Below are 15,473 nucleotides of genomic sequence, written 5' to 3' on the forward strand. Positions count from 1 at the left end.
GGTTTTCCTGTTCGAACGTTAAGTATCTTGTCTTTGCAATCTATTTAATTGAATATAGGTTGAAAAGGATTTGCAAATCATTGTATTTAGTTTTTATTTACGTGCCAACTTCACTGGTTTTGGGGTTTGTATATATATATATATATATATATATATATATACATATATATATATATATATATATATATATATTCACATACATACATACATACATATATATATATATATTCACATATACACATATATATGTACATACATATACATATATATAGATATTTATATACATATATATTTAAAAAAAACTTGAACAATGAAACGATAATACAACCATTTAGTGTGTGTATTGTGTTCCAAGAGGCAATACTAGAAAATAATACAAATACATTCCTACCGCTCACGGGTCCACTAAAGTGCATGTCGGTAGGGATACAACGTATGCTGGGCTCAGTAAAGCACACCAGCTCCTCCTCCTCCACCTCGCTGTTGAGGGAGCTGTGGGCGTTAGTGGAGGAGGACGTGCTCAGCTCCAAGCCGCTGCTGTACGTCCTGGTGTCACACCGCCACTCTTTGTCCTCAAGGCTCCACTCTAGTCAAACGGGAGGAAAGGAATCATGATTACAGACATGGCCTTTATCCACCTAAACCAGGGGTGTCAAACTCATTTTAGATCGGGGGGCCACATGGAGAAAAATCTACTCCCGAGTGGGCTGGACTGGTAAAATCATGGCACGATAACTTAAAAATAAAGACAACTTCAGATTGTTTTCTTTGTTTAAAAATAGAACAAGCGCATTCTGAAAATGTATGTGGGGGGGCGTGGCCTGCGGACCTGCAGCGAAGCGGGGTGTGTCAGGATCGGCTTCGAGATTAGTGACAGGTGCGTAGATGACACAGCTGTGAGTGTTTGTCTGATCAGCTGTCGGGAGGTTGTTGATGGTGGAGAACGAGTGAGAGAAACTTCAACGTGGCTGAAAAGCACAACTTATTGCAAAATAAATCATTGTTCGCAAAGATGAACACGGCTGTCATGTCCGGCATTAGTGGTCCAGAGAACCTGGAGGAGCAAGACCTCCACAATTTCGCAATTGTGCACAGCCGGGCGATCCACGCACCAGACATTTATTACGGGGTCGATCCCGGCACGGCCCGCTTCCTTGCCGCCATCTCGGGGTCCGCCCCGGCATGCCCCGTCTCGCTGTCGGTCCGCCGGCCACGCCTCCCCACAATGTAGAAATCATAATGTTGTTGGGGGTTGTTTTTTTTTACACTTACATGTTGCGGTTAATAGTATTCTACCTTTGTCGTTATTTATACTTTCTGAATAAATTATGTGATCATCAGTCAACTCATTGGTGTTAATTTTCAATATATCAAGATAAAAAAATTATATCAAAATCAAATTACAGGATGTTATGTATTTTGCTCATTTTCCTCGACTGGTGCAATAAGTTCAAGTTTCAAGTTTATTCCCAATATCATATAACAATTACAATAGTAATGAAATATCATCATTTAAAGATGTTGGTACGTGAAAGGGTCCCCCAAATAAGCTAGAAGAAGCTTTTGACAGGGGGTCCAGAGGATAGTATATACATGGAATGATGAAACATGGTAGCAAGCACAACAACAAAAAACAAAACAAAAAACAACGTTATATGATTAACACAAGATAATAGTACTAAAGCAAGCATACACATACATACATACATACATACATTCATTCATTCAACCATGCAAAACCCAACAGTAGTCTACCCCACATGAGGCATTAAATGTAGGTGGTTAATAGGTGAGTTTTCAGTTTATTTTTGAAGTTGGAGAATGGATACAGCATCTTGAGGCTCTCATTAAGCCGGTTCCAAATCTTTGGTCCCCTGCAGGGGCGCCGCTAAGGATTTTGGGCCCCATGAAAAGAATCTTTACAGGGCCCCCAACACTGTGTCATTATTTTTTCTGTATTATAATTTCATCATCATTAGGGGCCTCGCCGGGCCCCCTTCCATCATGGGCCCCTAGAATCCGTCTCCTTTACCCCCCCTTTTCGGCGTCCCTGGTCCCCTGCATACAACACTTCGAGCGGTACAATCCAGTAAACGATGTTTCTCTGATATCAGATCTAAGTTACGAGTGTTGTGGGCATGCTGGGGATGGTAGATAGGAACCAAGCTACAGAGCCTAAAATTCAGCCTGTAAATGACTTGATAGGTTAAACAAGCATTTTGATAAATATTGAACTCTGTCAGTCTTAAAAGATGATAATTATGGAATAGATGTCGAGTGGGGGCATTAAACTTGGACCATGACAGGGCCCGTATGATTTTCTTTTGCATGGATTCTAATTTGTGAAGGTAGGTAGGGAAGGTGTTACACCAGATGACATTACAGTAGTTTAGATGTGGTTCAAAGAGAGTTTTATATAGGGTGAGTAGAGCATAAAGAGGAAGATAATGACGAAGGTGAAAGAACAGGCCAACATATTTGGATAATTTGTTTAACAGATGGCTAATGTGACATTTGAAATTGAGGTATTCGTCAATGACCCCCAGGAATTTTGTGGAGTACACTCTCTGTATTTCCTGCCCATTGATGTTGATATGGCAGTGCTCAGTATTTGTCCGGTTTTTATTAGAACGAAATAGAATAAAATTTGTTTTATTTACATTAAGTGAGAGCTTATTGCATTTGAACCAGGAATCCACTTTCACAAGATCTGAATTGACAGTTACTTGTAGATCGTGTAGACTCCTGTGTGAGGTAAACACATTTGTATCGTCAGCAAAAATTATTTTATGAAAAGTTTCGGAGGAGTTTACAAAATCATTTATGTATAGGATAAAAAGGAGAGGCCCCAAGATGATAACATGTGGTTTATTTTTTTTTACATATGCAGCATCATCTACAAAGATGCAAATAATTGCTATTGCGACATCTAGTGGACACATTTAGAACAGCAGTTTCGTTCATTAAAAAATTTCGGCTCATTTTTATACATGGCAAACTCATCCCACGGGCCGGATAAAACCAGTTCGCAGGCCGTACGTTGGACACGCCTGATCTAAACCACAAAGAGGAGTGAATTGGAAGCGGCCTATAATTAAAGAAAAAAGTTGGTATTTTAGAAACGGGAAGACTCGTTTCATAAAATATATGTTCTTTTAACTTGATTATTTGGAGTGCATGAGAAATCCGAAAAACCAGCGCTCTTTGACCACATGGTCATGAGGAACAGGTGTGATATTGCACAACACAGCAGCTGAACAGAACCAATGTGGTAAAAGCAGAGGCCTGGGCTCTTAAACTTCTGGCTAGCGCTGCTCTGACTCTTGGTCTTAGTCTTGCAGGGCTGCCCTAACAGTGGATAAATACAAATAATAGGATTCACTTCATGGTATTAATCATTGCCTATTCATTTGAATATTACATATTTTTTGTTACAGTCGTGGTCAAAAGTTGACATACACTTGTAAAGAACATAATGTCATGGCTGTCTTGAGTTTCCAATCATTTCTACAACTAATATTTTTTTGTGATAGAGTGATTGGAGCACATACTTGTGGTTCACAAAAATACATTCATGAAGTTTGGTTCTTTTATGAATTTATTATGGGTCTACTGAAAATGTGAGCAAATGTGCTGGGTCAAAAGTATACATACAGCAATGTTAATATTTGCTTACATGTCCCTTGGCAAGTTTCACTGCAATAAGGCGCTTTTGGTAGCCATCCACAAGCTTCTGCTTGAATTTTTGAATAATAATAATAATAATAATAGATTTTATTTGTAAAAAGCACTTTACATTGAGTAAACAACCTCAAAGTGCTACAGTGTATTAAAAAATAAAAATAAAAAGATAATAAAAAATAAATAAAAATAAAAACTAGAACAGCCAAATAGCTAGAACTAGTATGTATATATCTAAAAAAAGGCTTTTTTTTTTTTTTTTTTTTTTTTAAAAAGCATCCACAGTCTGTGGTGCCCTCAGGTGGTCAGGGAGAGCGTTCCACAGACTGGTAGTGGCGGAGCAGAAAGCCCGGTCTCCCATTGTTCGTAGCTTTGTCCTCAGATGTTGGAGGAGGTGACCACTCCTCTTAACAAAATTGGTGCAGTTCAGCTAAATGTGTTGGTTTTCTGACATAGACTTGTTTCTTCGGCATTGTCCACATGTTTTCAATGGGGTTTAAGTCAGGACTTTGGGAAGGCCATTCTAAAACCTTCATTCTAGCCCGATTTAGCCATTCCTTTACCACTTTTGACGTGTGTTTGGGGTCATTGTCCTGTTGGAACACCCGACTGCGCCCAAGACCCAACCTCCGGGCTGATGATTTTAGGTTGTCCTGAAGAATTTGGAGGTAATCCTCCTTTTTCATTGTCTCATTAAAGCACCAGTTCCATTGGCAGCAAAACAGGCCCAGAGCATAATACTACCACCACCATGCTTGACGGTAGTTATGGTGTTCCTAGGATTAAAGGCCTCACCTTTTTTCTTCCAAACATATTGCTGGGTATTGTGGCCAAACAGCTACATTCTTGTTTCATCTGACCACAGAACTTTCCTCCAGAAGGTCTTATCTTTGTCCATGTGATACACATTTTCAGTAGACCCATAATAAATTCATAAAAGAACCAAACTTCATGAATGTTTTTTTGTGACCAACAAGTATGTGCTCTAATCACTCTATCACAAAAAAATAAGAGTTGTAGAAATGATTGGAAACTCAAGACAGCCATGACATTATGTTCTTTACAAATGTCAACTTTTGACCATGACTGTATGTACAATTGTAAACCTGTATGTATAATTGTAAAATGATTTATGATTTACACAACGTGCCAACTTCACTGGTTTTGGGGTATGTACTTGTGGCGGACCAAATGTAATTGTGATGGGCCACCGCACATTGCAGAATGTATGAGAAACACTGATATTTCATGTCTGGGATAGTAACCCAAGTATGACCCACTAGTAGTACCTTTGATATCCGACTTGTCTTCATCATTGTCAGTCTCTTCTTCATGTATGTCCTCTTCTCCCAGATATTCATTAGCATCCTCGACCGGATTGAAGCTCACGCTTTGAACACTGTCCTTTTCTTGAACGTTTTGTATATCATTCCACAGATCTCCGTAGCCTGTAAAGGGACACGAGAACCAACATAAATACACACAGATTGCAAAAGGCTTAGTTGGCCACATGCGTGGACAGCACCTTTTAGCTCTTATTTCCAAAATTGTGTACACTACTGAATTGGGGTCTTATGGCCACTTATGTGGACTTATACTGCCATCTGGTGGTGTCAGAAGAGTATAACATACAATGGAATTTGGAGAAAAAAAGTGTAAAAATAAGAATTAGCATGTCACTAAACATGAAGTACACGTTTGTGTACTTATGGACTAAGTACATCATATCAAAAGATGATTCTTAGTTTTTATTCTAATTAGGGTCCAATAAGCTCAAATAGCAGAGAGAAATAAAAAAAGAATGTAAAAAAACAGCTTGGGCCTTAAGAGATTAAGCAACAAGAGGGACGACCCTCTGCTTTTTCGGGCCCTGACTGCAGCAGTATTGTGTTTTTTTATGCTCTAGTTATAAAAATATTCTACCAACTAATGCATAGAAGGGGAGTAGTCCGCCCCGGGGTCCTGACTTGGAACAGCCATAAAAGGCAGAATGAACAAAAAATGCGGTTCAATAATAATTACCCTATTTTCAGGACTATAAGGCGCACTTAAAATCTTTTTTTTTCCTCAAAAATCGACCGTGCGCCTTATAACCAGGTGCGCCTAATGTACAAAATAATTCTGGTTGTGCTTACCGACCTCGAAGCAATTTTATTTGGTACATGGTGTAATGATAAGTGTGACCAGTAGATGGCAGTCACACATAAGAGATACGTGTACACTGCAATATGACTCAGGTAAACAACACCAAAATTATACATACTGTAAATACATACATATACTGTACATACATATATACATAGATATATACACATATACATACATATACTTATACATGCATACACATATACTTACATATGTACACATATACATACATATACTTATACATATATACACATATACATACATATATACATACATATATGCACTTATATATACACAGTATATATATACATATATACATACAGTATATATACCATATTTTCCGGACTATAAGGCGGACTTAAAATCCTTTTTTGTCCTCAAAAACTCGACAGTGCGCCTTATAATCCGGTGCGCCTAATGTACGGAATAATTCTGGTTTTGCTTACCAACCTCAAAGCAATTTTATTTGGTACATGGTGAAATGATAAGTGTGATCAGTAGATGGCAGTCAAACATAAGAGATACGTGTAGACTGCACTGTGATGGCAATATGACTTAAGTAAACAACACCAACATTTTATATGTTCCATTGAAAATATAGAACATTACCCACAGCGCTCAAAAATGTTTTAGTACGACTTTGGTAAGCTATGAAGCTGCGCTGCTTGATGGATTGCCGGCGCATTAAACATAGGAGTATTATTATGGTGTGCGTATAAGGTAAGACAGTATTTGGCGTTTTGTTTCACAATATTATGCAAAAGCAACTTTTCTTACCTAATGATACCTGCTGATTTGTATTTGGGATCTGCATAAATCCTGAAAAATTGCGCGTGTCCGCCTTTGTAGTCCGTGATGACACTGTAGTCGATAAGCTGCTTCTTTTTCACTATCTTCTTGTTATGGGACATTCATCCTCAGCTGTTGCTATTTCTAATATAAAGTAGTGTAAAGTTCTTACAAACCCCGTTTCCATATGAGTTGGGAAATTGTGTTAGATGTAAATATAAACGGAATACAATGATTTGCAAATCCTTTTCAACCCATATTCAATTGAATGCACTACAAAGACAAGATATTTGATGTTCAAACTCATACATTTTATTTTTTTTTGCAAATAATCATTAACTTTAGAATTTCATGGCTGCAACATGTGCCAAAGTAGTTGGGAAAGGGCATGTTCACCATTGTGTTACATCACCTTTTCTTTTAACAACACTCAAGAAACGATTGGGAGCTGAGGAAACTAATTGTTGAAGCTTTGAAAGCGGAATTCTTTCCCATTCTTGTTTTATGTAGAGCTTCAGTCGTTCAACAGTCCGGAGTCTCCGCTGTCGTATTTTACGCTTCATAATGCACCACACATTTTCGATGGGAGACAGGTCTGGACTGCAAGCGGGCCAGGAAAGTACCCGCACTCTTTTTTTAAGAAGCCACGCTGTTGTAACACGTGCTGAATGTGGCTTGGCATTGTCTTGCTGAAATAAGCAGGGGCGTCCATGAAAAAGACGGCGCTTAGATGGCAGCATATGTTGTTCCAAAACCTGTATGTACCTTTCAGCATTAATGGTGCCTTCACAAATGTGTAGGTTACCCATGCCTTGGGCACTAATACACCCCCATACCATCACAGATGCTGGCTTTTGAACTTTGCGTCGATAACAGTCTGAATGGTTCGCTTCCCCTTTGGTCGGGATGACACAATGTTGAATATTTCCAAAAACAATTTGAAATGTGGACTCGTCAGACCACAGAACACTTTTCCACGTTGCATCGTTCCATCTTAGATGATCTCGGGCCCAGAGAAGCCGGCGGCGTTTCTGGGTGTTGTTGATAAATGGCTTTTGCTTTGCATAGTAGAGCTTTAACTTGCACTTACAGATGTAGCGACCAACTGTATTTAGTGACAGTGGTTTTCTGAAGTGTTCTTGAGCCCATGTGGTGATATCCTTTAGAGATGTTGGTTTTTGATACTGTGCCGCCTGAGGGATCGAAGGTCACGGTCATTCAATGTTGGTTTACGGCCATGCCGCTGACGTGCAGTGATTTCTCCAGATTCTCTGAACCTTTTGATGATATTACTGACCGTAGATGTTGAAATCCCTAAATTCCTTGCAATTGCACTTTGAGAAATGTTGTTCTTAAACTGTTTTGACTATTTGCTCACGCAGTTGTGGACAAAGGGGCGTACCTCGCCCCATCCTTTCTTGTGAAAGACTGAGCATTTTTTGGGAAGCTGTTTTTATACCCAACCATGGCACCCACCTGTTCCCAATTAGCCTGCACAACTATGGGATGTTCCAAATAAGTGTTTGATGAGCATTCTTCAACTTTATCAGTATTTATTGCCACCTTTCCCAACTTGCTAGCATCAAATTCTAAAGTTAATGATTATTTGCAACAAAAAAATGTTTATCAGTTTGAACATCAAATATCTTGTCTTTGTAGCATATTCAACTGAATATGGGTTGAAAATGATTTGCAAATCATTGTATTCCGTTTATATTTACATCTAACACAATTTCCCAACTCATATGGAAACGGGGTTTGTACTTATATATGTCAGTAAATTTGCCATGAAAGTGCTAAAACATACCGGTGTAATGAGTTTACATAATTCACCCAAGGAACTTTAGTTATTAGAGAGTTCCAGTCGGACATTTTTTTTTTACACATTTCCGGCTTTGTTATTTTACTGGTGAGCCACGGATGAGGAGATGCTGCATGGTTATTGATTTAAAGTAAAGTGTGAATGTCATTAAAACAGTTAGCTCCATCTTTTGACACTTCTTCCACTCCCGTCCTTGCACGTTACACCGCTACAACAAAGATGACGGGAAGACACAATAACTGTGGAATAAGTTCTATTATTTTATCAAACAGTGCATTGTAAAAATACTTTCCTTCCATTGCAGGTTTCCTCGGAGTGACCAGCTCATCTAAAGATAAAAATAGATGAATAAAAGACATTTTGGAAGAAAATAAGTCACTTTTCAGGTTTAATCAGGCTCCTGGTTAAATTCGATACCTGCTTGCTGTGCAAACGGTCTTGTGAAAAGTCTGCTGTCCATCTCATCCCTTTCACCTTCGTCCTCGACCACGTCCGTGTAGAAATTGCCGAGCTTCTGCACCAGCTCTGCGACTTCATTTGAGACGGGCATGGTCTCCAAAATCTGCCATATGCCGAGTAAAAATGTTTCTGTTAGTTGGGCGTGAAACATAATTACATTGTTGTTCATTACGTTTATGAATCCTTCATTCAAAGCAGTGGCATCATGACAATGATTTGTATGACGTTGAAATTCAACGTACCAGCTGGATGTTTTCAACATAATGCTTCATGGCGTCCTCCTTGGTCATATTTCCTAAAGAACTCCATGCATCCCTGGCAACAAAGTCAGGGATGAACACACGCTGAGCATTAATGTCATATTAGAGTGGGAGTCAGTCAAATATATTGCACATACAAAAACACATATATACTCACATTTATTCAGACATACATACGTATATACATACATAGTCGAGGTTTCTGTGGTTTATCCTTTATACAATTTTATTAAATGAATAAAATAAAATCCCCTGACGAGCAGGGAAACCTGTGAAACAGGCTTGTAGGGATGATATACCCTCTGTGTTTTTTCCTGACCTAACGTATATATACATACATACGTACGTACTGTATATACATACATACATACGTACATACATACATACATACATACATAAATACGTACTTATATACATACATACGGAAGTATATACATACATACGTACATACGCTGTAAGTCTTTACTGTCGTCCAGCATTCTGTTTTTCTTTACTTTGCAGCCAGTTCAGTTTTTGTTCCGTTCTGCATAGCCATCCATATGATAGCATAGCCATATGTTCCTTTTTGATTGTACTTGAATGTATAATAGACTGTATTTATATTATTCACATGTGAATAATGCTGTATAATGGACTGTATTTATATTATTCACATGTGAATAATGCTGTATAATAGACTGTATTTATATTATTCACATGTGAATAATGCCGTATAATAGACTGTATGTATATTATTCACATGTGAATAATGCTGTATAATGGACTGTATTTATATTATTCACGTGTGAATAATGCTGTATAATAGACTGTATTTATATCATTCACATGTGAATAATGCTGTATAATGGACTGTATTTATATTATTCACATGTGAATAATGCTGTATAATAGACTGTATTTATATTATTCACATGTGAATAATGCCGTATAATAGACTGTATGTATATTATTCACATGTGAATAATGCTATATAATAGAATGTATTTATATTATTCACATGTGAATAATGCTGTATAATAGACTACATTTATATTATTCACATGTGAATAATGCTGTATAATAGACTGTATTTATATTATTCACATGTGAATAATGCTGCATAATAGACTGTATTTATATAATTCACATGTGAATAATGCTGTATAATAGACTGCATTTATATTATTCACATGTGAATAATGCTGTATAATAGACTTTATATTATTCACATGTAAATAATGCTGTATAATACTGTATTTACATTATTTGCATGTGAATAATGTCATATAATATTATTCACATGTGAATAATGCTGTATAATAGACTGTATTTATATTATTCACAAGTGAATAATGCTGTATAATTGGACTGTATTTATATTATTCACAAGTGAATAATGCTGTATAATAGACTGTATTTATATAATTCACAAGTGAATGATGCTGTATAATAGACTGCATTTATATTAATCACGTGTGAATAATGCTGTATAATAGACTGTATTTATATTATTGACATGTGAATAATGCTGTATAATAGACTGTATTTATATTATTCACATGTGAATAATGCCGTATAATAGACTGCATTTATATTATTCACATGCGAATAATGCTGTATAGTAGACTGTATTTATATTATTCACATGTGAATAATGCTGTATAATAGACTATTTATATTATTCACATGTGAAAAATGCTGTATAATAGACTGTATTTATATTATTCACATGTGAATAATGCTGTATAATAGACTGTATTTCAACAACGGCACATTATTTGCGGATTATAATTACTGGTTTGCATAAAATATTTTTAACCCAATTAGATGAAATTACATAGTGTCCCACGGCACACCAAACAATATTTTGTGCCGCGGCACCGTGGTTGAAAAAGACTGCTGTATTCAATGGCCAAGAAACACTGCTTTAAAAAGGTATAGTTGAATACAGTTCAAACCTCACGGCGGGAAAAGTGCTCACCATTTCGCTTGTTCTTGCGACTCCCAGAACCCAAACGGTCTTGCGTAGCTGCAAGGGCCCGAAGTGGCCTGCATGTAGTAACTAAAGAACATCAGCATCATGTCATCCGACAGCTGAAAGGGACCTGGTGGAGGAAAGGGTATTGCAAAGGTATTATTAAGGGAATCTCCCAGGAGCAGTTCAGGTAATCAAGGCAAGCTTTAAAACTGCAAAAGTAGGTCAGCCACCTGTGCTTAGCTATCCATCCATCCATTTTCTACTGCTTGTCCTTTTATAATGTGCAACATGCACACGTCATTTATACAAATTAGCACATCCATGCTCATTGTCATCCCTTTCCCCATGAAATACAGAACCTTCGTTCGGCAGGCTGCAGATCACTTTAACCGCAGCATAAAATTTAGCCCGCAGGGTGTGTTGGTCCTCCTCCTGCGCCATGTGAGCGTCCACACGATAGTCCTCACCTGGCAACATCAAACACTACATTTTAACTCGAAATGACTTTAATTCATCAATACATTCCCTGTAAATATACACCTCTCGACTTCTTTTAACCCATTGTTTACACCTTGTTTAGCTCTACAATGTCCGCGTAGATGTAAACATTTAGCGACTTACCATACAATGTGCTCCAAAATGTACATATGCACAATGATTATGATTATAGAAACGGAAGTGGACGGCGTGGCGCAGAGGGAGAGTGGCCGTGCGCAACCCGAGGGTCCCTGGTTCAATCCCCACCTAGTACCAACCTCGTCATGTCCGTTGTGTCCTGAGCAAGACACTTCACCCTTGCTCCTGATGGGTGCTGGTTAGCGCCTTGCATGGCAGCTCCCTCCATCAGTGTGTGAATGTGTGTGTGAATGGGTAAATGTGGAAGTAGTGTCAAAGCGCTTTGAGTACCTTGAAGGTAGAAAAGCGCTATACAAGTACAACCCATTTATCATTTATCATTTAAGTGCTATCAGGCTGGGAAATGTAGTTTTTTTCCGGTATCATAGGAGAATTGCCCAGGGAAAGGGGCTTTAACCCGCAAGTGTTCATGGGAAGCGTAGTCCGGAACGCCGTCCTGTTTAGGCCGATTTCTCATTATTTTTCCTTCCGTATGTATAAATACTTAAAATTATACTAAAACGAAACAATGCATGTATGCTATGTATTTCATTGTAAAATGTACTGTTATCATCTGCATTATTTTTAGCTTTCGGCCATTTTCTTATCATACAATGTGCTCCAATGGCGTGAAAGTGTCAATATGTCGAATGTAAAAACAATGATTATAGAAACGGAAGCACTATCAAGCTGGGAAATGTAGTTTTTTCTGGTATCATAGAAGAGATTTGCCCACAGAAAGGGGCTTTAAACCGCAAGTGTTCATGGGAAGCGTAGTCCAAAAATGTCGTCCTGTTTAGGCCGATTTATCATCATTTTTCCTTGTATTTTTTTTTTTTAAATACTTAAAATTATACTAAAACAAAACAACGCATGTATACTATGTATTTCATTGTAAAATATTAAGATTAGTTTATTTCAAAGGTGACAATGCAATTTCATAAAAACACATGACTACACATGGTTACAAAAAAAGCCAGAATTAGCCAGAAGGCTGGTTTTCATCTGTAGTCCCCTGGCCAAGATGTAAAAAGGCATTAAAATTACAATTTCAAATAAAAAGAGGGAAAAAGAAAAAAGCACACTTAATACTGGTATAATCGGTATTATTTCTAGTTTTGGCGTGAAAGTGTACAAATAAACAATGATTATAGAAACGGAAGTGCTATCAAGCTGGGAAATGTAGTTTTAATTTTGGTATCATCGGAGAATCTCCACAGAAAGGGGCTTTAAACCGCAAGTGTTCATGGGAAGCGTAGTCCAAAACGTCGTCCTGTTTAGGCCGATTTATCATCATTTTTCCTTCCGTATGTATATTTTAGAAAAATACTTAAAAATATACTAAAACGAAACAACGCATGTATGCTATGTATTTCATTGTAAAATATACTATTATCATCTCTATTATTTTTAGCTTTCGGCCATTTTCTTACCATAACAATGTGCTCCAATGGCGTGAATTTTTTTTTTTTTTTTTTTTAATTGAACAACAAACATACATTAATAATTCACACAACAGCCAAGGCACCTTCAACAACATGGAAAGAAAACAAAAGCAAATACAAATAGAGTATTAATTATTAATAAATAAAAATAATAAAAAATATATAAAAAATAAAAAAAAGACAAAAAGGGTTAGGGTTACCTAAATCACTTTAAATGTTTTTAACAAATGTATCAATTTAAGGGCTTTTGAACTCTTAATCATTGATTGACTGATTGATTGATTGAAACTTTTAATAGTAGGTTGCACAGTACAGTACATATGACCACTAAATGGTAACACCCGAATAAGTTTTTCATCTTGTTTAAGCCGGGGTCCACGTTAATCAATTCATCAATTCATTCTTCAAGATTTGATTGATAATTGTAAGCCATTAAGCCGATTACAAAATGTAGGCCTTACTTTCATAAATCGACATTTATGTAGAAAAAATGTTGCCTGGAGCACAATGATGTTTCCAATTAAACAATGATTATAGAAACGGAAGCGCTACCCAGGGGAAATGTAGTTTTTTAAGTATCATAGGAGAATCGCCCAGAGAAAGGGGCTTTAAACCGCAAGTGTTCATGGGAAGCATAGTCCAGAAACGTCGTTCTGTTTCGGCTGATTTATCATTATTTTTCCTTCCGTATGTATATTTAAAAAAATACTTAAATATACTAAAACAAAACAACGCATGTTTGCTATGTATTTCATTGTAAAATATAATGTTATCATCTGTATTAGTTTTAGCCATACAATGTGCTCCAAAGGCGTGAAAGTGTACATATGTACATACAAAAAAACAATGATTACAGAAGCGGAAGCGCTATCAAGCTGGGAAATGTAGTTTTTTTTCCGGTATCGTCGGAGAATCGCCCACAGAAAGGGGCTTTAAACCGCAAGTGTTCATGGGAAGCGTAGTCCACAAATGTCGTCCTGTTTAGGCCGAATTATCATTAATTTTCCTTCCGTATGTATATTTAAAAGAATACTTAAATATACTAAAACAAAACAACACATGTATGCTATGTATTTCATTGTAAAATATACTGTTATCATCTGTATTAGTTTTAGCCATACAATGTGCTCCAATGGCGTGAAAGTGTACATATGTACATAAAAAACAACAACAATGATTACAGAAACGGAAGTGCTATCAAGCTGGGAAATGCAGTTTTTAATCCGGTATCATCGGGGAAACGCCCACAGAAAGGGGCTTTAAACCGCAAGTGTTCATGGGAAGCGTAGTCCACAAATGTCGTCCTGTTTAGGCCGAATTATCATTATTTTTCCTTCCGTATGTATATTTAAAAAAATACTTAAATACACTAAACGAAACAACGCATGTATGCTATGTATTTCATTGTAACATATACTGTTATCATCTGTATTAGTTTTACCCATACAATGTGCTCCAATGGCGTGAAAGTGTACATAATGTACATAAAAAAGCAATGATTATAGAAACGGAAGCGCTATCAAACTGGGAAATGTAGTTTTTTCTGGCATCATTGGCGAATCGCCCACAGAAAGGGGCTTTAAACCGCAAGTGTTCATGGGAAGCGTAGTCCACAAATGTCGTCCTGTTTCGGCCGAATTGTCATTATTTTTCTTTCCGTATGTATATTTAAAAAAAATACTTAAAAATATACTAAAACGAAACAACGCATGTATGCTATTACTATTACATTATTATTCGTAGCGTTCGGCCATTTTTTTCTTGCGTAGCCCCTACCCCGCTACGCATCTTTGTGAATCGCCAGCCGGGGGAGGGAGCCCCTCTCTCGGCCGCACACCAGCAGCATCACCGCCTCGCCTCATTGAACCCGGGAGAGAGGAGAGCAATGCGAAGGGATGTAAGATGGCAGAGCTACAAATGCTGTTAGAGGAGGAAATCCCCGCCGGCAAGCGAGCTCTGGTGGAGAGCTACCAAAACCTTTCCCGCGTGGCAGAATACTGTGAAAACAACTATGTGCAGGTAAGAGGGGAAAAAAAAATGACGTTACATTCGATGAGTGGATGAGGATCTCCGTCGTGCCGCTGCTGCTTCGATTAATATTAATAGCACGGACCAGTCCCCCCCAAAAATCGCGTTTTCCAGCCACTGTGACGAGTCGGTCGTCTTAAAGTGGCGTGGAATACTTCGTGGCCGTGCACACATTGAGAGTCCCCTCGACGTGAAGGCTGCCGGTGGTTGTAGATTAGAGGGTGTGTCGTTGTTCTCGCCGACTGGCCGCATTCTGCCACGGAACCTGCTTA

At 37.7% G+C, this 15,473-nt stretch overlaps 2 protein-coding genes across 12 annotated transcripts in view; one reads left to right on the forward strand and one right to left on the reverse strand.

Moving 5' to 3' along the window:
• The window catches only part of LOC133580670 (acyl-CoA-binding domain-containing protein 5-B-like), a 37,377-nt gene extending 22,101 nt beyond the window's left edge, over positions 1 to 15,276 (reverse strand). For 4 of the 6 annotated variants that reach the window (XM_061934916.1, XM_061934885.1, XM_061934909.1 and 1 more), the window contains exons 1-8: positions 15,221 to 15,276; positions 11,473 to 11,580; positions 11,117 to 11,240; positions 9,139 to 9,211; positions 8,855 to 8,999; positions 8,729 to 8,765; positions 4,971 to 5,128; positions 392 to 586 (exon numbers count right to left, since the gene is read on the reverse strand). In XM_061934916.1, coding sequence (XP_061790900.1) covers positions 392 to 586; positions 4,971 to 5,128; positions 8,729 to 8,765; positions 8,855 to 8,999; positions 9,139 to 9,211; positions 11,117 to 11,240; positions 11,473 to 11,554 — 814 coding nt within the window. In that variant the 5' untranslated portion in view covers positions 11,555 to 11,580; positions 15,221 to 15,276. Of the gene's footprint in view, positions 1 to 391; positions 587 to 4,970; positions 5,129 to 8,728; positions 8,766 to 8,854; positions 9,000 to 9,138; positions 9,212 to 11,116; positions 11,241 to 11,472; positions 11,581 to 11,734; positions 11,795 to 14,949; positions 15,101 to 15,220 lie in introns of those variants that run through there. The other 2 variants (XM_061934900.1, XM_061934893.1) reach the window with 2 other exon arrangements.
• LOC133580634 (abl interactor 1-like) overlaps positions 15,049 to 15,473 on the forward strand; it is a 114,106-nt gene continuing 113,681 nt past the window's right edge. For all 6 annotated transcript variants that reach the window (XR_009812226.1, XR_009812227.1, XR_009812228.1 and 3 more), the window contains exon 1: positions 15,049 to 15,192. Coding sequence is in view for 1 of the 6 variants with exons in the window: in XM_061934874.1 (XP_061790858.1) it covers positions 15,076 to 15,192 (117 nt within the window). In the remaining 5 variants the exon portion in view is untranslated. The remainder of the gene's footprint in view (positions 15,193 to 15,473) is intronic.

This window comes from Nerophis lumbriciformis, linkage group LG03, assembly GCF_033978685.3.
Source record: "Nerophis lumbriciformis linkage group LG03, RoL_Nlum_v2.1, whole genome shotgun sequence".
Taxonomy (NCBI): Eukaryota; Metazoa; Chordata; class Actinopteri; order Syngnathiformes; family Syngnathidae; genus Nerophis; species Nerophis lumbriciformis.